General features: G+C 42.1%; 1 protein-coding gene across 1 annotated transcript; it reads left to right on the forward strand.

The window, feature by feature from the left end:
• Positions 1-10,602: 10,602 nt before the first annotated feature.
• LOC135702780 (cytochrome P450 4g15-like) lies at positions 10,603-26,551 on the forward strand. Its single transcript, XM_065223826.1, has 3 exons — positions 10,603-11,370; positions 25,251-26,083; positions 26,147-26,551. Exons 1-3 carry the CDS (start codon positions 10,709-10,711, stop codon positions 26,308-26,310), a joined length of 1,659 nt encoding a protein of 552 aa, XP_065079898.1. The 5' UTR covers positions 10,603-10,708; the 3' UTR covers positions 26,311-26,551.
• Positions 26,552-26,902: the final 351 nt, after the last annotated feature.

A 26,902-nucleotide genomic window follows, 5' to 3' on the forward strand; every position in this document is an offset into this window, starting at 1 on the left:
GCGCTCTTGCAGACGGGACAAGCGAGCGTGGGTGAACTCCCTGGCCGACGAAGGGGAGAAAGCCGCAAACACTGGCGATATACGCCTCCTCTACGATATCTCACGACGCCTGAGTGGAGCAAAGATGAACCCGAGGATGTCAGTGAAGGACACGACTGGACAATTGCTTACCGACCCCACTGACCAGCTGAAGCGCTGGTTTGAGCACTTCGAACAACTTCTTCAAGTTTCGACGGCCAACCAGCTATCAACATCTCGGCATGATCCGCCTAGGGTGCGGCGCATCACTCGCGTCAATTCCGAGGCCCCATCACTGCAGGAGATTGAAGCAGCTATCCGAAGCATGAAATCCAACAAGGCTCCAGGGGTCGATCGCATATCAGCAGAGATGCTCAAAGCTGACCCCATGCTTTCCGCACAAATGTTGCATCAACTATTCTGTAATATCTGGGACACCGCGACTTTTCCGGCCGACTGGATGCAGGGCATCTTAGTGAAGGTCCCAAAGAAGGGGGATCTGACTGTGTGCGACAATTGGCGAGGCATCATGTTACTGTGTATTGTTCTCAAAGTTCTGTGCAAAGTTATCCTGAATCGGATACAGGAGAAGATCGATGCGACTCTCCGACGGCAGCAGGCAGGATTCCGTGCCGGAAGATCTTGTGTGGACCATATTGTCACGCTCCGCATCATCCTGGAGCAGGTCAATGAATTCCAAGAGTCCCTTTATTTGGTATTCATTGACTACGAAAAAGCTTTCAACCGTCTCAATCACGAGAATCTGTGGGGCGCCCTGAGACGCAAGGGAGTCCCGGATAAAATCGTCAACCTCATCGAAGCGCAGTATGAGGCTTTCACGTGCAGTGTTCTGCATAACGGAGCCTTGTCCGACCCTATCCGGGTAGTCGCTGGTGTGAGACAAGGATGTATACTATCACCGCTACTGTTTCTCATCGTAATCGACAAGATCATGGTAGGTGTAATTGACAGTGTACCGAACCGTGGGCTGCTTTGGCAACCTATCACCATGGAGCATCTCAACGACTTCGATTTGGCTGATGATGTTGCTCTACTAGCACAACGGCGCTCTGATATGCAGAGTAAGCTCAATGACCTAGCCGAACGCTCCTCTGCGGCGGGTCTCACCATCAACGTCAACAAGACCAAATCGTTGGATATCAACACGGGCAACCCTTCCAACTTTACGGTAGCGGGGCAAGCAGTGGAGAAGGTCGAAAGTTTCCAATATCTTGGCAGCCAAATAGCGTCGGACGGCAGGACCAAGAGCGACATAGGTGCACGAATCAAGAAGGCTAGGGCTGCCTTTGCGAGTTTACCAAACGTATGGAGATCCAACCAGATAAGTCAACGCACCAAAATCCGAATTTTCAATTCGAACGGGAAATCTGTGTTGTTATACGCCAGCGAGACGTGATGTGTATCAGCGGAGAACACTCAAAAGCTGCAGGTCTTCATCAACCGATGCCTGTGGTATATAATTCGTGCCTGGTGGCCTCACAACTGGATCTCGAATGCCGAGCTCCATCGTCGATGGCATCAGAAGCCGATAGCAACAGAAATTCGAAAGCGAAAGTGGAGGTGGGTCGGCCACACACTTCGACGGGGCGGAAACGAAATCTGCAAGCAAGCGCTGGATTGGAATCCAGCAGGACATCGCAGCAGAGGCAGACCCAGGGGCTCATGGCGGCGGAGCCTCAATAAGGAAATTAAGCAAGTCGATAGAAATCCGACCTGGGCCCAGGTCAAGGCAAAAGCAAGCAGCCGCCCAGGATGGAAGTCTTTCACGTTGGCCCTTTGCACCGCTGGTGGTGCACAGGACCCTTAAGTAAGATATAGCCTTGTTGTGGCGGGCCATCTTGTGTCTTCAGTCCATTAACCACCAGCTCTTCCAAGAGGACGCCTGTGTCCATGTCGTATAGTCCTCGCAGTACTATCTTAAGCGATTTAACAGCCTCGGTGTCGTGGTAAAAGTACTCCACCTGTGCTTTGTCCAGCATGGTCTGGACCGCCTTGTAATGGTTCAACGCCGGAACCATCAGTTTGTATCCTTCCGTGCACAGCTGGAAAGTGTACCGGACGCTTCATGATGTAGAAGTTTATTTTTTCCCGCAGTCCGGGAGGGAAACCTTTCACGTACACTGAAAATAAAATATCGTTTATGCAACGAAATCGTTCGTTTGTTCTACGAATCCATTCGTTGTTCCCATCTCCAACGTCAACTTGACGATTACACCTTCATGGACGACTGTCAGCATAAAAGTAGCCTAACAGCAGCAACATAAAGCATTCCAACACACAAAACTCAACGCATCACGGTCATCAGCAGGAGCAGCACAAATATGAACGGACACTAGAAGACGAAAAGAGCAGTAGTTTGCAGGTCCGTACGAAATTCAGTTCGTGTATTGAACGAATAAGGAAATATTAGCATTTCGTCAGATGACAGGCAATACGAATACTTCGTTAAATCTACAAAAAATATGTTATATCTACGAAACCCACTCTTTCGAAACGAGTGGAAGAGAATTTATGAAAAAATATTTTCAGTGTAGAAGGGCGGCATTCTGCCCTTTTTCGGCGGTCTTGTGGTTACAGTCACCGGCTCTGCACCGTCCTTCCGAACGGAGAACCGATTGTTGTCAAGCAGCTTCTTCGCAGCTGTAACACTGTCACTATTGTCTTCAGGCCTAGACCGGTTCCCGGGATTGCCGGCACTCGCGACACCGTAAGTCACTACTCAACGCGAGACTAATCCAAAGAACGTAAACGAATGATGAGTTGAGGCTAGTAGTAAAATTCTTCTTTATGTTTATTTGTTATGTGGTTTACAATTGCTAATACTGGGCAAGAGGTTCGCCAGAAGGGCTCTTCATCTTTGGTGAACTTTTTGATTTTGTGTTGTACATGTTGTGTTTTACTATGTAATGTTTTTAAATTTTCTTCTTGTGAAGTATGTTGTTTGAATGTTTTAATTTGTTATTCTACCTACTTAACCTAACTTAACCTAACGTGCCAGATCCCTGACGATCTGTTGATCGGATCGCCTACAGCAATCTCTGAACCTTGCGATGAAGTCTGCTCTCCGTAACTCCAGTGTCTGAAGACCAGCCAGGCGGTGGACCTCAGAATTTCTAGTCCGCAGGGGACTGTTAAGGATCATCCTAAGGATCTTGTTTTGTATCCTTTGGAGTTTGAGGTGATGGCATTTGGCGCAACTCTCCCGTATTCCGGTATCCCGTTGATATTTTTACTCAAACAATAACTGGCGAACTCTTCACTCGAAAATGGAGGCCCATTATCGCTGCGGATCTTTTCTGGATACGTATGTTCCACAAATAATCCTTCCAGTGCCTCGATCGTTTTTGCTGCTGTGGTACACTTCATTTCGACGATTTGTATAAATCTACTGTAGTAATCGACGACCACTAAAAACGTTGCACATTCCTTCGCTGAAAAGAAATCAATAGCGATCTCTTACCAGGCACGTTCTGGCACGGCTTTCCTGTGCATAGGTTCTGGTGGTGTTTCATTTCTAACAGCAGCACAACCAGAACACTCCTGAATTCTATCAACCACGTCCCGATCCATACACAGCCACCATACATTCTCTCGAAGTTTTCTTCGCATGGTTACTACTCCCGGGTGGCCCCTGTGAGCGATCTCCAATGCCCTCGAACGTAATTTATTTGGAAGAACGATTTTTTCATCCCGAACGACTATTCCATTTGTAACTCCTAGCTCTCTTGAAAATACTTGGTAGCGAAAAAGAACTGCTGGCCAACTTCCCGACGCCAACGCTTCCACTACGCCCTGAAGGGTTTCATCACAGCTTGTTTCAGTTTGAATTTCCTCCAGTGTAATTGCCATAGGACCTTCCCCAACTGCACATAAATAGTGATCAGCATTATCGTCAAATGGTAAATCTTTTGGAGGACAAAGTCGCGAGAGAGTATCCGAAATGTTGGATGGTTCTGCAATATGCTGGATCTCAAAATCGAAAGGTTGTAGTCGAAGAGCCCAACCTTCAGCCCGAGAAAACGCACTGGTGTTTGCCCCCGAAGATGTATTCGAGAGTTTTGTGGTCAGTGAAAATAGTGAAGTGCAGACCGAACAAATACCAATAACATTTTTCGACCGCCCAAACCACCGCCAACGCCTCACGGTAGCCGTTAATCCTTTTGACGCAAAACTGATAATTCTCGAAGTGTCTTGATCTCCCTGGACGAGGACTGCCCAAGGCCGACAGGAGACGCTTCAACATATAGCTCTGTAGCATGTTTTGGATCAAAATACCCTAATGTCCGTACGTTGTTTCATAATTCCTTCCGGAGATCATCGAAAGCGTCGTTTTGTTCCTGACCGATAACCAAAACATCTCCCCATAAGAACTGCCGATGTGGTTCAGTTCTAGTCGATAGATGCGGTATGAAGTGGCCAACAAAATTAACGAAACCCAAAAAACTCCTAACTTCCTCTTTTGATTCAGGCTTTCTGAAATTCCTGATGGCTTTTACCTTTTCATCCGATGGCCTTATCCCCTTCGAGCTAACCTTAAAACCTAGAATCTCTAGTTCCGTGATATTTGATACATTTTTCGTTGTTGAGTTGAGCGTTGTTCTCATTGAGAACAGCTAGAACCTGCTGCAATCTCTCGTCATGCTCCTCTTGAGTTTTACCAGATACGACTATGTCATCAATGTAGACAATTACCCCATCAATTCCTGCCAGCATCTGCGTCATGATTCGTTGGAAGATCTCAGGAGCACAGTTGATCCCAAACATCAACCTTTTGAATCGCATAAGGCCCCGATCCATCATAAACGTTGTAATACTACGAGAATCCGGGTGAAGCTCTACGTGATGGTATGCCGACGTTATATCTAGTTTCGAAAAATGCGTTGCACCTCTAAGCTTGTTCAAAAACGTTTCAATGACCGGTAGCGGGAAATGTTCTCGTTGAATTGTTTTGTTCGGATGTTTCAAATTGATACAGAGCTGAATGTCGTCCTTACCCTTGGGTACAACAACCATCGGCGAGATCCAATCTGCTGGACCATCCGCTGGCTCGATCACATCAGTGCGTAAAATCTCCAAAATTTTCTGATCGACTTTATCTTTCATTGGTTCAGGTACCCTCAAATAAGCAAGCATTTGTGGTACAACAGACTGGTCAATTGACAGTTTGACTTGAACATTAGGAAACTTGGGAAATTGTTCGATTCCGACTTCGATATTGTTAACACCGAGGTCTACTTGAAGAATTTTTGAGGTATTCCGCGGTGGTTTTGCTCAATAGGGATGTGTTGGCCCCTTCTACAACAAAAAACTCAGCATAGCATCTTGGTTTCGAATCGTTCACCGAAATTCATGCCTCGAAAACCGTTAATACTTGCAGGAGGGCATAAGCTGTGAATGTCCGATCACATTGGAATTTTCTGTTGAAAAGAGTTGCATTACTTTTACCGAGACGGTCCCAGACTGACATGGTTTTGGGCGCATTTGCCATAGCGCGGCTTGATGTAGCAGTGTCGGGTGCCGTGCCCAAAATTCAGACAACGTTGACACTGGGTGACGTCGTGACGGCTGCCACGGTATGGCTCCCATCGGACAATGATGGAATCCGGATACTTCCTGTCGTTCTCGTCCCTCCTTGTCATCCGATGGACGGCAGTTGGGGCTAGCTTGTAGCGGTCCTTGATTTCCACTTCGATTAACTTCGGTAAACCTCGGATGACCACTTTGAAGGGCTTCTCGTCTGGGATATCGGGAGTGAAGAATTCCGCCTTAGACTTCTTCAGGTATGATGTGGCCAGCTCGTATTCCGCTTTCGTGTGGAGCATCGCCTTTGATCCGATTCTACTGAGTTTGAACTCAGCTGTAATGCCCATGGACGCGAAGCTAGCGATGAGCGTGTTTAGAGGTGCATTTTTCACTACCAACGGTGGTAGTTTTGCCGATATCGCTGTTGTCGCGGTAACATCGTCGCGACCAATTGTGCCATCGGACTGGCCTCGATTCTTCTTCCTCTTTTTACTGAGCTTTTCCGTCACAGCTGGTTGGGTATTCCCATCGATGGGAAGAACAGCAAACCTGTTCGCTGTAGGTACACCCGAGTTTCCTTCACCGGGCTTCGCGAGCGATGCTTCCCCATTTCGGGGTGTGGTGGATGCACCCCTAGCTACGCCTATGTGTTGCAACAAGCGAACGAATCGAGCTCAGACGATAGTTGTTTATGCTTAGTAGGCATAAGCATACTGTGCGGTTGGAGTGCGATAAACTGCAAGTTGCATACTCAGCGTAAAGTGTGTATCGGCCATCACAGTAGATCCATAAGAAAGAACAAATAAAATTCATTCCACATTGTATCCTAACCGAGTAAAGTCATTCTTTTGAGAGATCTGTTACCCCACGGGGCTGGGACTGAATCCGTACTACTCTAAAATAGTTCAGGGGCACGCACACAAAAAACCGCGAAAGAGAGAGCGTGAACACTATCACAACGAATATTCCGAGCAACTCGAGAGAGCGAGCTAACACCGAACTGAATTGCTTGACCATCAAGCAGAGAATGACATGAGTTGAGGCTTGGAAGCAGCGCTCCTTTTTATCTTTTCAGGTTGAAGCAGAATGATGTGCAATTATAGACTGTTCCAGAAAGTATAAGCACACCTTATTTTAACGGTCACTTTGAATATAATGAAATATTTCAACATGTTTTGGCTGCGTCCTTTTGTTTGCTCATTTCTGAATGACATAGCATCAAAAAAGTGCTCAGTTTTGTGTTTGTGTTTCATGTGAAACCATGGGCCCGCAAACTCTACGATTCGTTATTGTGTCGAATTTCTGGGTGTATAATAATGGACGACGAAACGTACGTGAAACTAGATTACAAAACGCTTCCCGGACCACAATTCTATACTGTAAGCGAAGGCTAGGACATCCCCGAAACGGAGAAGGCAATTTTTATCGAAAAATTCGGTAAGAAGGTTATGGTTTGGCAGGCAATATGCAAGTGTGGTAAAACATCTAGTCCGTACATCACAACGGAGACGATGAACACTCAGAAATACATTAAGGAATGTCTCCAGAAGCGATTGTTGCCGATGAGCAGGCAGCACGAAGGTCAAGTAGTATTTTGGCCTGATTTGGCGTCATGTCATTACGCAAAGGATACTTTAGAATGGTACAAAAGTCAAAATGTATGTTTCGTGCCGAAAGACATGAATCCGCTGAACTGCCCGGAGGCACGGCCAATCGAGACTTTTTGAGCTTTAACCAAAGCAAAGCTTCGAAAATTAATAAAACCAGCGGACGACATCCAAAAATTCAAAAAAGATTGGCCAAAAGTGGTCAAAATGGTGGAAATACCATTGTGCAGAAGCTACCCAAGAAACCAACAAGCCCGTTAATCGCCCTTTTGGGTATATAAGGCTGCTATACGACTGATATAAAGTTCGTAAACCCTATATTTACCTTATATCCGAAAAAGGGCGATTATCTGGTAGTTAGCGGGCTTGGTGGTTACTTGGGTAATGGGTCATGTTCGAGGAAAAGTTAGGAGTCTTGGCTATGATTAAATATGTTGATTAAACGAGAGTAAGATATCATTGGAAATACAAATACAAATATGATTTGCCAAATAAAATTATTAAAACTTAAAAAACATGACTTTTTTGTTATTTTGAAAGTGTGCTTATACTTTCTGGAACAGGCTATAAGTGGTACTCGATTTGGGGAGAATGTTTATTTCATGAAAACAGTGATAAAATTATCACTTTTTATTCGTACATTGGACAATGCTTGACATTACCATTTTTTCAATAGTTTTTTGTTGAAAATCAACAGTCGGAAGCATTGTTGTTGATACGGAGATATATTTCTGATCGATTGGTGATAAAATTATTGAAATTGGTCCAGGAGCAGCTGAGTTATTAATGTTCCAAATCTTTCATAATTTTGTTTCATGTTCCATTTTTGGTTTTCACAAAGTGTATCCCCCATAGAGAAATCACAGACGTAGTCCTACGTTAAAAAAAATCGGCGAAATCAATAATAACTCACCTATTTTGCGATTGAATGTGCTATAATATTCATCACATTGATGTGTATAGATATTTTGAAAAAATTTGCAAGACACTTCAAAACAGTAGAAGTTTAAAGAAAATTATTATACAGATAAAATTTTAAGTAAGGGTTTTCCACGGAAAATCTTTCATATACCAAAAGCCTTCAGCAATGTTTGCCTAAGACACCGAAATTTTTGAAAAACAAAAAGTTGGATCTCTCTTCAAGGGGGATAAATCCTTGATCTGTCAATGTTTAAAGAAGGGGCTTTTCATATTCAGAAACTTTTCCGAAGACTCCACTTGTCTGAAATGTAAGCTTCATGAGGTAATGACTTTTGACCGTGTTTTCGCAGTACTGGACCATTGTGCAGTGTATCAAATCAGGATGTATTGTGTACTTAAGGTGAAAGTTCATGCAATCCATTCACTTTTCGTTTTCGCTGCTCTTGACTTCGCCATCCAGAAGTCATGCAGATCTGAACATTATATGAGATGCTTGCTTCTCTGCAGCAGACATGTGCAGGGGATAGACACAATGAACTATTTGGGTGAATCCGGATGCATTTGATGGGATGTTTATATCAGCTCTAATAAATTATATGAAAATTTGTGGTAGATTGTGAAGATTCCTTTTAAAATGTGTCCAGATGTGTGCCCGGGAAAATGCGAAGTAGTAAAACAAATTATATGGAAAATGAATTACATCAATAGTGCCCTTAACTTCCCGTCGTAGCTCACTCGCGTCTCCAGATTTCTTGGGAAGGTTTCATAAAAATTGAAAGGGCGCAAAAATGAGATTTCGCCACGTAAACAATATCCTGAGAACTCTGTCTGTACTCAACATAGGTAGGATTAGGAATTTCTCAAAGTAGGTTGGAAGTTTATGGAAATTTGGTTGGAAACAATTAGGTTGACCAGCTAGGAACAAATAATGTTGTGTTGTTCAATTGATATCTCTGGATGGTTGAAAGATGGTACAGTTTATCCTGGAATAACTGTTGTATAGTATTCAAAGAAAGATCTGACAATGTTTACAAGACACCTCCTCTTTCATAAAAAAAATACACCAGAAAGCCATCGCAGGAACTTTTTAATGATTTCCCATAACCTCACCAATGGGCCCGCCCTGGGTGCAAACCAGTTCCATCCTCGCTCTACTCGAAAATGCCACCGCGTGGAACTCAGAAGTGTTGTTACACGAATCACGATCCTGGAGGTCCCTTCTGGTAAGGAGCATAATCCTCCGGAGCCACACGCGGCTCTTATCGGCTCTTCTGGGAGGCAGTCCACCGTTAATTGAGTTCTTATACCCTTCCATAATCGTCCCATTCGACTGGGTTTTCTAGAGCAGTGACGGCGGACCAACATCGAGGTTATTTCAGATAAGTCCCATCCATTACCAACTCTCTGTCTCTCTCTCTCTCTGCCTGTGCTCTGATTCCACCGAAAACCGATCCAGAGGCAATACAATAATTTGTAATTTTGTCTTTCTCGATTATCGTAAAACATCACATCGATCGCTGGCTGAGGCTGGCTGCGGTCCGGAAAGGGGCCCCAGCAGAGATGAGAAGACCGCACCGAATTCCCGAAAAGCTTTAATCGATCTCTCGTGCGGAATGGCTCAATTAAAAAGGAGTGTGCTCCGTTCTGCTTTGGTGCACATTTCTTTTTGCACTTCCAGCTAATGATAGCTGAGGCAAAATTTTCGAAATTAACATTTCAATTTTATGACAAACGCACACACACACATGCACATCGCTTGCCCGTCATCCACCGTTGCAGTAGTGCAATAATTTTGCGAATCAATGCGAAGAAGAGGTCAGGACCGTCGTATGCAAATCGATCGGGGTGACCACTTTTCGAGTGTAAAGGCCCCACCAACCAGCCGTCATCGTCGTCGGCTGGAATGATCCCGGTCGGTGGTGGTTGGCGGAAGAGGGGGGAGCAACGGGAATCAATAATAAAGACAGTGCAGCAGCGTAAGAAATTACCTTTCCAGCGCTCCCTGGCAGAATGCGTTCTAGGGCACGTGTGACCCTTTCGAGGCTGGGAAATTTGATGCTTTCAATAGCCGTCTGTCGGCATTTGATTAGCTAGGATTCTAAACTGAACGTGGCGAGAGTTCTCCTGAAGATTCCAATCAGGCAAATTTTGGAACTCTTCCCCCATCCTTGAAAGGGTTACACCGCACTCCGTCGACCAACGCGTGTGTATGTGTGTTTGAGTGCGGAGACTCAGCGACAGGACTACGTGGCTGTCAGCAGCTACTAAATACCCAAAACTAATTATAATGCAATTAAAAGTTTATTGGTTCGATAAATTTTGTTCGACGACCGGCACCACCTTTCCCCTTTCCCCTTTTTCCATCCATCCTATCGATAAAGTGCATTTTCGCACACGACTGCGATTGACGAGCGAATTTTTAATCACTCCGGACGATTTGCGGCGACGATTATAAATAAACCGTCCGGTGTCGTAAATTATCCAAGTCATATTCGGTGGTGCGGCGGAGAACAGTGTTCCTTGTGCGGCGGAGAACAGCAATCCGAGAGGCGTGTGTGAGATATTCGTTGAGATCGTTGGTGCGCCTTCAGGCTTCGTTCGGTGTCCGGTCGTTCAAGATGAGTGTGGAAATTATGTCCGAGCGGGTCGGCCTTGGGTGGCTGGCCGTTCCGACGGTCGTCTTCATGACCCTGGTGGTGGTCGCCAGTGCACTGTTTCACCTGTGGATGCAATCGCGGCGATACGTCCGGCTAGGGAACAAAATCCCCGGACCGAAGGCATATCCGCTCATTGGGAATGCCAACATGCTGCTCGGGTTGAACCACAACGAGATCATGAACCGGGCGATGGAGCTGAGCTATATGTACGGAAGTGTTGCCCGGGGGTGGCTGGGATACCACTTGGTAGTGTTTCTGACCGAACCGGCGGACATTGAGATCATCCTGAACAGCTATGTGCATTTGACGAAATCCAGCGAGTATCGGTTCTTCAAACCGTGGCTCGGTGATGGACTGTTGATCAGTAGTGGGGACAAGTGGCGATCGCACCGGAAGTTGATTGCTCCGGCGTTCCACATGAATGTGCTGAAGACGTTCGTGGATGTGTTCAACGATAACAGTTTGGCCGTGGTCGCTCGGATGCAGAAGGAAGTGGGCAAGGAGTTCGACGTGCATGACTACATGAGCGAAGTGACGGTAGACATTCTGCTGGAGACGGCCATGGGATCGCAGCGAACCGGGGAGAGCAAGGAGGGCTTCGACTACGCAATGGCCGTCATGAAGTGAGTGGAAGTCAAACATTATTTAATCTATTAGGTTGTTCGACTGGTATGCAGGGAGATTGCTTTTTTATGGCTTTCTCGGTCTAGGGTAATCCAAAGGGTCAGTTAAAAAAATGGGACATGGCCATTTGCGACAAAACTATTGAGTGTAGCATTTTGACGTCTTCTAGAATGTTTCTTAAATTTGTAAGTACCTTATTTGAGTGGAGAAAATGTTTGCTTAAGGTGGTTCGCTGTGAGATCCTTATTCTCGCTACCACTTCGAAACTTTAATGCAGAAATATCAGCTTCCACGACACGTACTACAATGAAACTGTTACTCCACTTAGCGATTTCAAGTGAAATGGAACGCTAATTTTGTGTAATTCAAAATTCGAGGTGGAAGTGCATTTATAGCCATTTGTGGACTCTACAAGGAATCACCTTAAGGAGGGTATACACACAGATAAAAAAAATATTGTTTTAAGTCTTGTTAAAATCGATGGACGTCTATGGAGACATTGTAGATGACATCATTTAAAGAAACTTTGTCCAAGACGGCAATTTTCTATCTCTCAACTGGACAAAGTTGTAAGGTGGAAATGGAGTACGAACGGTACACACTTAATCTAGCTTGGTAAAATCTCCAACAGACGATTACCTTGGAATTTATTTTGCTGATATCTCTGCAAAATATCTGTTTGTTAAAACAGTATTGGCAACTGTTTTACTGAATTTCAGCTAAATAAATCGCAGGAATACTCGGCTGTTGGAGTGAGAAAAAAAATAAGCGTGTATAACCCCCTTAAATAACGTTTTCTAACCATAACTTTTTTGATTGAATTTTTAATTTTTTCAATGTTCTACAAAGTTGTAAATGCTCTTAAAAAGCACACACCGAGCAGTTCGGCATTTTATTGTGCTGGATCTCAGTTAAAACTTGCCGTGTTTCAGCAAAATTTACGATTGTTCGCTGAATCTCGGCAAGTTTTTCACTGAGATCCAGCAAAATAAACTGCCAAGCTGCTCGGTGGTGCCCATCTCGACCTTAAATTATTATATGGGTATTAACAGATAATATCAACGTTATTTTATTCAAGATCTTATACCATACTGTTACATATACAATTCGTAGGGAGATCCGAGGGGATGCCTAATAAATTTTCTAATGAAGTACCATTTCTCCAAGTATTTAAAAAATGGGTTCCCTTGCTTTTTAAATGCTTATTCAGATTTCCAACAACTGGGCAAAATTTGAACAAATATGGTTATAGCCAAAAAAGTCAGAGAATTTTAAATTTGGTATGGGAAATTGTATGGGAAACGGAACGATCGAATTAATTTGCTTACCAAAAATCTAAATATGGCTCAAATGTCACTATAACACGGACATGGATTGAGAATACTATACCAAACAACTTTGTCGAAGCTGCAACCCACCCTAATTTACATAGTTGGAAAACGTACCAAACCTTGAGATACTTTATTAGAACATTCATAAGGCATCCCCTAGGATCCCTCTATGAATTGTATATGTAACATTATGGTATAAGTTGCTTAATGAAATTACGTGGAGCTTAGCTGCTAATACTTGCTCAAAGATAGTGTGACAATAGACAATACATGAGAAATGCGGATGTAATTTCTTTAAACAAAGATATAGTGATTTGCTTCAATGAGCAAAAACTTACAACTTTTAAGAACATTGGAAAAATTGTTAAATTAAAACAAAAAAAGTTATGGTAAAAAAAGGGGTTTTAAGGGAGTACTACTCAAGTAACAATTCAAGCTGAACAGTAAGAGCACAAGCTGATTATTGGTTGATTTAAGGTGTGCAAAGCTGATTAACAGCAGGCTGAATATAAAGTTGATTAGTAGTGCGTGATGCTAATTGTATCCCCATAATTCAACCTCAATAAATTAGCTAATCTTAAGATCGAACAAGCCTTATTTTAGCTTAACACTACTTCACAAATCAGCAATGCACTACACATATTTTGATAGCCTGATTTGTTAAATGTAGTCAGTGTCACTCGTTGCATTTCAGGCATTTCTAATCCCAAGCAGCGGCAGCAGTAGAGACAAGGTAGAGGAGCTTTTTTTAGAAATAGCTGCAGGTAGAAGTGGGCTGCGAAGTATATTGCTCTGAATTTTCAAACGGCATTCCAAACATATAACTCAATTATGGCACTAAAACAGCATCCACATGACGATCGAAATAAATCACGCACTTGTGGCCACATTGTGTTAACTACACTTGAAAATGAGAGGAATGTTTTACTGTCACCAGTTGTTGTTAACAATTCTGCATTGCTGTATAATACTCTTCCGGTTGCTGTTATTCAGCTTAAATTTGACGTGTTTCAAGTTAATGATCCGACCTTTTGCCACGCAATTTGCATAAGTGGTCCAGTGGGTATGATTGATGCCTGTGAATCAACGACTGCCGGTTCAAATCCCAAAATGCAAAGGTAATTTTTAGACTTATAATAACAATATAAATATGTAAATTCAATAGTTAGTCAGCACCTTGTTGCAGTCCTATTAAAGTATATAAGATATGAAGCGGTCTTCAATTTTTTTTTCTTAATAAAACTAGAAGGCTGATCAAGGGTTGGAAAAGACTGTTAGTTAATGCCTTAAAAAGCTGATAATTTATATGATGGTTAGGCTTTTGGCTGATTAAAATTACCAGATTTAGATGTTTAAAAGCTGAACAAAGGTGCTCGTGGTATATGTACAACAATTATTCAAACTATGACTGAATTAAAATCGATTGAACAACACTTGTTAAGCATCAAATTGTTACCTGTGTACCGTATGCACGTGCTCCATTTTCACCCTATACCTTTGTCCAGTTGAGAAATAGAAAATTGTCGTCTTGGGCAAAGTTTCCTAAAATGTCTTCATCTACAATGTCTCCATGGACGTTCATCAATTTTAACAAGATTTAAAAAAAGTTATCTCTTTTATCTGAGTGTATATCCTCCTTAAGCAAAAATGTTTACCGCTTAAATAAAGAACTCAACAAATGAAGAAACATTCCAGAAGAAATCAAAATGCTACACTCGTGCAGTTTCGTAGCAAATGGCCATGTCCCACTATTTTTGATTTAGTCCCACTGTGTGACGTTTCGATACAGACAAAGATGGCAGCTTCCGGTTACAGTAAAACTTGGACATTCTGCCAAATAACCCACACTCAAAAAATTGCACACGTTTGATCGAAGTGTGTAAACACTTGATTTTTTAAATGCACAATCACATTTACTTTAAGTGTATTTCACCTTGGTTCAATGTGTTATACACGTTAATTTCTGGTGTTTCAAACTTTGAAATGTTGAAAATCATTCACTATATATTCAAGTGTATAGCACTTGAACAGATGGATTTAAAGTGTTTTGCATTTCAATACGATGTGAATTGCTTGCTCAGAAAGATAAACATCGAAAACAAGAGTTGTGACTTTATCCTATCAACCCGCCTCATATATGATGACAACCGTGGCACAGTGAGATCGAACGAAGACTCCGGCAGCAGCTCACCCCAACAGTCCATGATCGAATCCCAAATCAGATCCATTAAAAAGATATGTGACAGATCTGGCCTCTGGCAGTTTGTTTATATATTTGTCGATTCATTTTTAGAGTCGGTAAAGTAGAAGTCGATAAAGTAGAATATTGTAGAATATTGAACTATGATGTGCAAAGCTATTGATATCACCATATGAGGCACATAGAATCCAAGTGTGTCACAATTCAAATCCATAGTGTTCGGGCATGGTTCAAACCATAAAATTCACACATGAAATGGATGTGTTTCACAATATGCGCAAAATTAAGTGTGAGACACATGATGATGACGTGTGGAATTTATGGGGTGCACAATATGGGTATTTTTGAAATTGGATTGACGTTTAGGGACCGGAAATCAATGTCTGACGCCATTTTGAAATCCAAGATAGCGGCTTCCAGTAACAGAAAAGCTTGGAAATTCTGTCATATACCCATAGGTATTTTTGGAATTGGAGTGACGTGCTAGACGTCTGATGCCATTTCGATATCCAAGATCGCGGCTTCTGGTTACAGAAAAATTGGCAAATACCACCACATCACCCTGATTCTTAAGATACCCATATTGTAGGTTATTTAACATTATTTTTATGTCTATATGTAAGCGGAAGTCACCATATTGAATTTCACAATGGCGTCAGACATGGGTTTTCAGTCCTAATAAGTCACCCCGATTCCAAAAAACCCATATTGTGGGGTATTTGACAGTATTTCCCAGTGTTTCTGTAACCGGATGTCAACATCTTGGATTTCTAAATGGCGTCAGACATGGATTCTCGGTTCTCACAGGTCACTCCGATTCCAAAAATATCCATATTGTTTTGTATTTAACGGTATTTTTCTGTTTTCCTGTAACTGAAAGCCACCATCTTGGATTTCAAAATGGCGTCAGACATCGATTTCCGGTCCCTAAGCGTCACCCTGATTCTTAAGATACCCATATTGTGGGTTATTTAACATTATTTTTTTCTGTTTTTATGTAACCGGAAGCCGCCATCTTGGTTTTAAAACTGGCGTCAGACATACATTTCCGGTTCTTACACGTCACTCCGATTCCAAAAATACCCATATTGTGGGGTATTTGGCAGAATTTCCAAGTTTTCCTGTAACCGGAAGCCACCATCTTGGATTTCAAAATGGCGTCACACATCGATTTCCGGACCCTACACGTCACTCTGATTCCAAAAATACCCATATTGTACCAAACCTCTTTTTACGAAGTAAATCCCAAATAACGAGTTTTCTCTTTACGAAGTAAATCCCAAATAACGAGGTTTTTTTTTACGCACTAATTCGATTTACGAACCCCCGTTTTGGTTCCTAAATGGAGGTTTCAGTGTATAGGCAAGCTTCGGTTCGTGCAAAAAGGACCGTTACAGGTTTTGATTACCTCAAGAACGTGGCCACCTAGAATGCTACTGTCGAAGGAGAAGATGTTCAGTCCTGCTGAATGGTGGAAAACTTAGTTCTGAATTTTCTCACTACTGTATAGGCTATATCTTGACATTCCGACCATCTAGGAAGTTGCTATCTTTGGCAATGTTTGTCACTATTTTTTTGTCTTCACTATCAGAAATTGAGATTCTGAGGCCTTGACCACAAGGAAAATTTAGCAGAGGACAGCAACTTCCTAGATTGACAGAATGTTAAATGGAAGTGACACCACCTCTAGCATGAGCAAAAACATAGGTACACGACGTTAGGCATACGGTCACTAGGCATACGGACATTACCCTAGCAGCACACTTGTCACTGAACAGTTGTGCTTACTTGTATGTAACTTATTTCAGTCACAATCAAGTTTCAGCAACTTATTTTGATGGATGTGTGTTGCTTGGGTAGGCATACAGACGTTAGGCATAATGTACGATAGACATAATGGACGTTGGGTATAAAGGACGTTAGGCATAATGGACGATCCCAAGCAACACACTTCCATCGAAATGAGTTGCTGCAACTTGATTGTGACTGGAATAAGTTGCACAAAAGTAACCACAATTGTTCAGTGACAAGTGTGCTGCTAGGGTTGGGCATAAAGGACGTTAGGCATAATGGACGTTAGGCATAATCTACCCGATGAATTCCAGAAGGATGATCATGGGGACCGTCTATTGATTGCTGACTTCGGTGACAATAATGAAAGAGCCTTAATTTTTGGAACTCATGAAAACTTGTGACGTCTTGGACAGGCAAAGTAATGGGTTACAGATGGTACGTTTGCCACAGTTCCTTGTTTGTTTCGGCAACTCGTCACTGTTCATGGAAGTATCGCTCCCTCACATCCTCACATCAGCAGACAATTCCGCTAGTTTTCATTCTGATGACAACAAAAACAGAATCGTTGTATCGAAAAGTATGGCAGGAAATTCTGGAAGCAGCAGGTATGTTTTTTTTTTGTTATTGAATGAAGAACCACAGAATTCACCATTCTTCATTTCATGAGCTGTTCTTTGTCATCATATTTTATTCAACCTTAGCTGTTTTTTTTTTATTTTTTTTTGTTATTGAATGAAAAATCACAGAATTCACCATTCTTTATTTCATGAGCTGTTCTTTGAGGAAAACCTTTTCTTCTTTGACAATTGCAATATGTGTGTAAGATTATATTACAACAAATGTGTGATTTTTTTATTTCTAGATGCGATTGATTTCAAGATATAGTTCAAAACTATGCTGAGTTTTCATTGCCAGATTATTATCACTACTAATCTTGGATCTAAGTAAATATGTAGCTACGTCACTTATGATATGATAACTAATGGATTCCAAACTGTGCTTATTAAATTAACTATGTTTGTTTAACTTGTATCATTTTTTATTCAACGGTTAGCCTAATTCAAGCATTGTTTACCAGTCTCGAAACAGGTTTGTAGAGTTGCACAGCAGGAAGATATTTTAAGTTTAACGTCCATTATGCCTAACGTCCGTATGTCTAACGTCCGTCTGTCTAACGTATTTATGCCTAATGGGGTACACTCCAGGAGCATGATTGACTGCTCACGGTTGCTACTCTGTTATTGTCAGATAATGGGGATAAGCTGAATTGATATCCTTACGATCATATAACGCGAAGGAGCTTGGGATTCAACTCACGGTCCTCTGTGGACCGCAGTGGAAGGCAGAATGACTTTCAATTGAAAGTGATGGTTGACAGCTTCATCGTCGCTTGACGATTTTCGATTGAAAGTGACTTTATGGAAACCTGGTAGGGAGGATGCGTTTGGTAAACGTTACAAGCGGACGGGCCTAGGCTTGAACCCGTGACCTTCTGCTCGCTAAGTAGACACTCGGTACTCTGAATCGGCATGCCCGTTTTCCACTGTACTGTTTGAACATAAATGGAAAATTAAGCGCATTTTGCTCTCACCCCAACAAACAATGTGTGCTGATTTAAGGCTGAATGAACAATTTTTTAGCTAAAGTTGCTTATGTTTGCCTGAATAAGCTCTTATTCCGCTTCCAATGTTTGTTGGGACACTCATCATTCAGCAGAATTAGATTGATTTTCAATAAACCTGCTTGCTCAATTGAAAATGAGTAATAGACTAGTGAAAAGTAGTAGTTGAAAATTAAAATGTTGCATAAGAAAAACACGTAACCGGTGTAATCGTAAAAAAGCTACAAAGAAATTGAAAAGTAGGAACAGAAAATTAAACAAATAATTGAAAAACTTCCAGTTGAAGTCTAATAGTGGCAGGAGCAAAATCCAAATGAGGACTAAAAAATAAAAAGGTTTATTGCTAACATTATAAAGTTCCAATGAAACCGTCAAAATTTTCCAACAACAACAGCTTATTGTTATTCTAATATTTTAAGGTATTATCGGCACTTTTCCATTTGTTTGTTGCTCACTTTTTAATTATTTGGTGCTCATTTTGATTTTACATTGTTACTTTTATTTAACGCCTATTTTGATTTCTTTATTTCAACTTATATATTTTTTAATTAGCCAATACCCAAGTAACCAAAAGTTCTGATAGAAGGCTATTTTAGACTTAAGCAGCTTGTTTGAATGTGGTCTATAGTGATGTGTAATTGCATTTTTTTTTATATAATTAACCGTTAATTTGAATAGCTTTCGAATAAACTAAATTTCTTGTATTTCTTGCCATATGCATTTTCAAAGTAGAGTGTAAGAAAACTGAATAAATTGATCAGTCTTGAATTTTAAGCTAACTGATATACTTCTTAGTGCGTACACTAAAATAAATCGTTAGTTCTATGTTAGTTACCACTAAACATAGCATTTTTGGCGACGAGGCGAAAGCCTAAAGTGACTGTTAATGCCAAAATTTGGAGGAAAAACAGATGAAACTCTAGATGAGAGTGTAGTAGTTTTTGGACAACAGGAAATACCAGAAGAGGATAATTCTGGTGAGGAAGATAGTTCTCCCCAAGATTCTGGCTCGGAAGAGAGTGCGGACGAGAACTCGGAAGACGATAACGGTACCATGGGCATAATACCGGTGGAAGCAATTGAAGTCTTCTTCGCAAGTTCTGTGCATTGGGAGATGTACAAAAAGCGATTACGAAGCATCTCTACAAACTATGGCGTCATCGGTATTTGCTGACCCTATTAGCACGCTTGTCACAAATCGGTTGTGGCAACTTCAATACAACTAATATTAGTCATAAACAAGTTGCTGCAACTTATTGTGACGGAAATGTGCTACTCGGGGAGCGAGTGAAGTTCTACGAATTACATCAAATGGAAGGAGAAAGAGTCAATGAATACCATTGCCGCATCAGGGGTGCGGCAGCTACATGTGAGTTTGCAGATAATTTGCTGTTCGTCGTAAGGGACAAATTCGTCACTGGACTGCGCAGGGGCCCTATATTGGATCGTTTGATGGAAGAAAAGGCTGATCTGAAGATTGATGAGGCGTTGGCGATAGCAGAGCGAAAGGAGTTACAGCAGCAAGAAGCAAAATCTTTCAACTATGTGGACCGGAAAGAATTCCGAGCTCCAGCCAAAGGACGAAAGGGGTCAACAAAGGTGTGTAAGGTATGCGGTATGCAGAACCAACCCAATTTTTCGAGCAGTACAACTCAACGGTCATAATTTGCTATTCGAGCTGGATATAGGGAGTCCAGTGAGCTGCATGTCCATGAAATTGTACAAAATGGTGTTTGGTCAACGTGAGCTGGAACAAACCGATCTTACTTTATTCGGTTACACGGGAGAGAAAATCAGACCAGATGGCAAGCTACAAGTGCAGGTACAGGTGGAAGGCGACATGATGGAGCTAGAGCTGTACGTAATGACAGGTGGAGGACCCCCTCTTTTGGGACGAGACTATGTTCGGAAGGCAAATTTGATGCTGAATATGAATCCAGATAGTGCGCTAGAGAATATCTTGTAAAAATATCCGGAACTTTTCGACGATGAACCAGGAAGTTATCGATATGGAAAAGAGGAGTTACGTTTGAAATCGAATGCGTGTCCAGTTTTCCGTCGTCCACGACAGATTGCTCATAGCTTAAAGGAAAAGGTCGATGCCCAGCTAGAATCCCTAGAGAAAAAAAGGAACCATTACTCGGATCACTACAAGTGATTATGGAACTCCGTTGGTGCCCATTAGACTGATGCAAATTTTGACTTTTTCGCTCCACAGTGCTTAAATGGTTTCAAATCGGGTCCTGATTAGCCTCCCAAAGTTACAACTAATTTGGTTAGAAACAGACTTTGCACAAGCCATTTGAAGTTTACATGTAAATTACTATGGGAAATCTAAACTTTTTGTTCATTACCTTCTAATCTTTTTCCATATTGAGCTGCGAAACAGTTCGATAGCCATTCTTATTGAAAATAATTTCAGCTACAACTTTGCTCAAGATCGTTTCTATGTAAAACGAGACAGGAAAAAGTTATTAATTATTTAAGAGATTGGTAAACTTATGACATGATCAAGCAGCTGCTATGTAGGCAACACTGTATTTTGCAGTGTGGCATAGTAGCCATGATTTTTGTTTCCTATTCAACGCCCCAGAAACACCAATGTTGCCTGCTGAGCAGTTGATTGAGCATGATCATAAGACATCAGCGCATTGAACCATTGATAACTTTCGATCCTCCGATTTAATCAAAAAGTGGCCTTCAGCAAAGTTGTAGCTGAGAAAATTTCCTACAAGTGCAGTTGAAAGCTTTTGAAGCAGACTGATATGGTGAATTATTAGATAGACATGAACAAAAATCTTGGTTTTACCATAGTAATTCCCATACAAACTTCAAATGGTTTGTGCCATCTCAGTTTCTCACCAAATGGGTTCAAATTTTGAGAGGTTAGTCAGGATCCGATTTGGAATCGTTTAAGTACTGTGGAGTGAAAATTTCAAATTTTGAATCACTCTAGTGCCCATACTCAAGGCTGATGGAACAGTGCGTATTTGCGGTGATTATAAGGTCACTCTCAATCGATTCCTCGAGGACTGCAAGCATCCAATTCCAAGGATAGATGAGTTGCTATCTACGATCTACGAGATGCATAGCTAACTGATGATTCTAAGCAGATATGTACTTGAAGCACCCACCCACCCACCCACCTACCGGGTAAACAAAATGCCTTTTGGAATAACTCCTGGCCAACCATTTTGAGAACGTACAAAAGGTGCTTCGAATACTCTCAGATAAGGGATTGAAGGTAAAAAGGGAAAAATGTGAATTTATAAGGGACAAAATCTCATACTTGGGATTCACCATTGACCACCATGGTCTCCACAAATCGTCTCAGATGGAACAGAAAATCATTAATCTTGACGAGCCGTTCATGAGGTGAGGCGTCTTATGGGAATCGTGGCGTTCTATTCGCGGCCTCGATAATGGCTCCAATATAAGCACTCACTCGCACGAAGGGAAGCCGAGGAAAATTTCTGTGGACCGAAGACTGTCGAGCAGCTTGGAAAAAGATAGTCGATGTAAATAAAGAAGATATAGCACTAGCGCACTTCGATCAACAGTTACCTTCTATAATCGAAACTGACGCTTCGGATGTCGGAGTGGGAGCTGTGTTACTGCAGAGGCAACTGGATGGGTATGAACGGCCTTGTTACTTCGTTTCCCGTGCGCTAACCGATACTGAAAAAGGCTATAGCGTGATAGATAAGGAAGCATTGGGTGTAGTATATGCACTGAGGAAATTTTACCCATACGTTTATGGTACAAAAGTCACTATAAGGACAGATTATCGGCCCTTGTTAGGAATACTGGGTGAAAATAAGGAAATACCAGTATTTTCTAGTCGTCGTCTGCAACGATGGGCACTTTCCATGGCAGCTTTTGATTACACGTTGGAGTACATCAAAGGAGACAATAATGACTTGGCGGATCATCTTTCAAGGAATGCGAATCTAAAACAAGAGTTGCGGGAGCAGGTCTCAACGTTGTGTCTGCTGATGAGTTGAAGGAAGCAACTGAAAATGACGAGGTATTACGAAAGGTTCAGCAATATATTTCCAACGTTTGGCCCAGAAAACTATCGTCTGGAGGAGAGCTTCCGAGGTACTTCGCAGTTCGGGACAAGCTGAGTTGCAGTGATGGAGTGATATTGCATGGTGACCGTTTGGTAGTACCTTGGTAGAATATTGAATGAGCTACACCAGTCTCGTCAAGTTGAAGTTACGACGAAGAGTTTTGCCGGTCAATTCGTGTGGTGGCCTTCTTTAAACGCAGATATCCATCAGCTTCTCGAAAACTGCATGTCATGCAGTAAATTAAGGAATTCACCGCCGAGGACATCGTCACCGTGGCCTGAAACGAAGCATGGATTTGAGAGGATACATCTGGATTTCGCAGGTCCAATTTGAGGTCAGTACCTGCTGGTACTTGTACACTCATTCACAAAATGGATAGAAGTATTCGTGATGACCCGAATAGCTACCGAAGCTACTATTAAATGTTTACGATCAACATTTGCCCACTTGTCCACATTTGCCCACTACCTGTTCTCGTTGTGTCAGGGATAACGGACCACAATTCACGGCATCGGAGTTTAAGAATTCCCTGCAGGTGAATGGGATACAGCACATTACTTCACCCGTAGGTCACCCTCAGTCAAACGGAGCTGCTGAAAAAGCTGTGAATACGGTAAAGCTGGCCCTAGAGAAAATTTTGGCAACGCAATGTGACATGATGGTTGCGAACGCAATTGTGAATTTCTTGATGGTGTACCGCAACACTCCTCACTGCACCACACAGGAGACACCTTCACAACGAATGTTCGGGAGAAAGGTAAACCTGAGACTGGATTTGGTAAGGAGGGCTACCATATCTATGCCGCCTCTGTCTGATCCTGTTAAAGACCACCACCAGCTTAAAACCGTTCGGAAGATAAACGTAGGTGAAACAGTTTTGGTACTGGATACGCGGATACCAAATAAGAACTGGCACTGTGCAGAAGAGGATTGGTCGAGTTGTTTACTTGATGTTAACTGAAGAGCACACACTTATAGCTAATTCGTTTATTATTCAGTTCCAACCTGGATCGGGTATCAAGATTGGGTCTGCTTGTTTTCTGACAAACGTCAGTTTGATCGTTTGTTTTTAGAACCCAGCTCAGGTTGAGGTTCGCACTGATAAAAAGTTCGGTTTCGCGGTTTCACCCGATAATAAACGAATTCGCTATTAGAAATTATCACCGATTTCGGTAATTTTTACCGAAATCTGAACAGCTGAACTGTTCGGTAAAATTTATGCAATTGACCATTTTGTCAAGCAGTTTTGGCGTAACATTCTACCAGCGATTTCACAAAACTGGACCAACTAATTTCTATTTTTTTTATGAAACCCACAAATGTTGGCTACTCTTCTCGGGGCTTTAGAAGAAAAAATCTCAAAATAATGTTTTATTTCAAAGTTCGAGTGGTAGTAAACGTCATTTTAACTGCTCGAATGAAGTGGTTAATTCATATCAATTGCTTTCCAGCTATTTTGAAACTAAATCTCCACTAAAATGACAGGATTTGATCATTTAAACAAGGTTGAACATGTTTTGAAATTATTTTCAAATTCAATAGCCTTTCAAATTCAGCTGTTCTGATTTCGATAAAATTTGCCGAACATGAATGTGTAAACGTCATATAAATCAGCTGTACAAACTTTCAGGTCAGCAGGACGATACACGCTATTTCAAAACTACCCAAATTTGGGTAGAATCCATCTGTCAAAACTGAACCTACCCAAAAATGGGTAAACTGTGTTGAGAGTGACAAGTTGACAAATGAACAACATTGATATGAATCCGATCGACGTTGTTCATTTGTCAACTTGTCACTCCCAACACAGTTTACCCATTTTTGGGTAGGTTCAGTTTTGACGGATCAGGGTGGATTCTACCCAAATTTGGGTAGTTTTTAAATAGCGTGACCACACAACAAGCATTGGGCGATCCCAACTATTCGTCGATTTTACCAAGAAGATCCAACCGGATTAAGGAAAGAAAAAAACATTTCAAATGGTCCTATCTGCTTTGATAGATTCTCTTCATCGACTTTCTCTTTCGTCAATAACTCAGCTGCAAAACCTTTCCCTGTTGTATTTGACGTTTTGGAAGCTAGATAAGAACCTCCTTTATCAAACTATGTGGTAGAATTAACGCGAAATCTGTTTGCATAGCAGTGGTTATGAAAAGAGAAAGTCGATTAAGAGAATCGATCAAAGCAGATAGGACCATTTGAAATGTTCATCGAGATTTGAAAGATTGCAAATGACTTGTTGCAATCTTGGAGGAGCCCATGATGTGTAATTGCATTTCTTTATATAATTAACCGTCAATTTGAATAGCTTTCTAATAAACTAAATTTCTTGTATTTCTTGCCATATTTGCCACTTTCGAAGTAGAGTACAAGAAAACTGAAAAAATGGATCAGTCTTGAATTGCAAGTTAACTGATATACTTCTTAGTCCGTACACTATAATAAATCGTTAGTTCTATGTTAGTTACCACTAAACATAGCATATAGAATTCTAAGCAGCCTCAGTTTTAAGTCGTTATAAGAACTTGAAAATTCGGGTACCATAATTGAAGAGCATTCTAAGCAGCTTCTCACGGAACTTGAACGGCACTTTTAGTAAATAAGTTAAACAAAGGTTTTTGTCCTCTAAACCAATTTTATATTTAGTTCGCACTTTTATGAAAGCTATTTCTAAAGCCAGGTATGAACGTGTATTGATTTATCAGCATTATTTGTAGCATTAGATCTGTTTGATGTCACTGCTGTTGATTGCGATGATATCTATCGATAACTACGTATGTTCCAGCATTAAAACCTAATGCACCTGAATCTCCGTTGGATTTAACTACAACTCCTCCTCATCTCCCACCTTTCATTCCAGAATGTGCGACATCCTGCACACGCGGCAGCTCAAGTTCCACCTTCGGATGGATTCCATCTTCAACATGACCAAAATCAAGCAGGAGCAGGAACGCCTGCTCGGCATCATCCACGGCCTTACCCGCAAGGTCGTCAAGCAGAAGAAGGATCTGTTCAAAAAGAACCTGTCCGAAGGGAAACTTCCCTCGCCATCGTTTTCGGAAATCATTGCCCGGGAAGAATCAAAAGCAGCACTTCCCGTCATCTCCCAGGGCTCCCTGCTCACCGACGATCTTGATTTCAACGATGAAAACGACATCGGTGAGAAGCGTAGACTGGCCTTCCTGGACCTGATGATCGAATCGGCCAACAGTGGAGCCGATTTGACTGATGAGGAAATCAAAGAGGAAGTGGACACCATTATGTTCGAAGGACACGACACCACCGCTGCTGGGTCTAGCTTTGTACTGTGCCTGCTCGGCATTCATCACGACATTCAGGATCGAGTGTACAAGGAAATCTATCAGATCTTCGGAGATTCCAAGCGCAAAGCAACCTTCAACGACACCCTGGAGATGAAGTACCTGGAACGAGTGATCTTCGAAACACTACGAATGTACCCACCAGTTCCGGCGATCGCTCGCAAACTGACCCAGGAGGTTCGGCTGGCTTCTCACGACTACGTCCTTCCAGCTGGAACGACGGTCGTCATCGGAACCTACAAGATGCACCGCCGAGCGGACCTTTACCCCAATCCAGATGTGTTCAACCCGGACAACTTCCTGCCGGATCGCACCCAGAACCGTCACTACTACAGCTACATCCCGTTCAGTGCCGGTCCGCGAAGCTGCGTTGGTAAGTGATTCCGGGAAGGGCTCATGTTATCTTTGTGGCTAACCGCGTTCCTTTCTTCTGCAGGTAGAAAATATGCCATGCTAAAACTGAAGGTTCTGCTCTCGACCATCCTGCGCAACTATCGGATCGTGTCCAATCTGAAGGAATCCGACTTCAAGCTGCAGGGGGACATCATCCTGAAACGCACCGATGGCTTCAGACTACAGTTGGAACCGAGAGGAGTCTAATCAATTACCAACCAACAGTAGATAAGGCTGTGGCGACAACGATGCTGGGAGCGTATTGCCTTTTTATGATATTGTTAATTGAATTGTTCGGTTCCCGATCCGAAGGTAGAACCGCAAAAACAGTCGCTAGTTTTTCCCTCGCTTATCCCAAATGCTATTTATTCCTGTGCGCTTGCTTTTCTTGTTGTTATTGATTCCCCTTACGAGCATACCCGAGAGATAATAAAACCTTCTCCGCATACCTGACCCGTGTTCGGGATTTTGGTTTTTTTTTCGATTCATTCATGTCCGAAATGGGTAAGAAACAAAAGGATTATCGCACACTGACTGGAGACTGGAAACGGGTCATTCGAGCGGTCAATCAATGTTTGTTGTCCAAGTCCGTGTCGGTCCGAGACTGTTAAGATAGAAGACTTGATCGAATTGCCACTATAATGAGAGCTCTTCAAGATAACGTGCTGACAAGGGATGTTTGGGTATGTGTGTCTACTAAAACATGCTTGTGCATTTTTATTGGTGTGGGAAAAGGCTGGAGCACTTACTAAAGGTTATCAGCGGTGGACCTCAAACGTGGCGCAGAACAGGGCAAACG

This window comes from Ochlerotatus camptorhynchus, unplaced genomic scaffold (assembly GCF_037179485.1).
Source record: "Ochlerotatus camptorhynchus isolate MF236.1 unplaced genomic scaffold, CSIRO-AGI_Acam_v1.1 ptg000197l, whole genome shotgun sequence".
NCBI lineage: Eukaryota > Metazoa > Arthropoda > Insecta > Diptera > Culicidae > Ochlerotatus > Ochlerotatus camptorhynchus.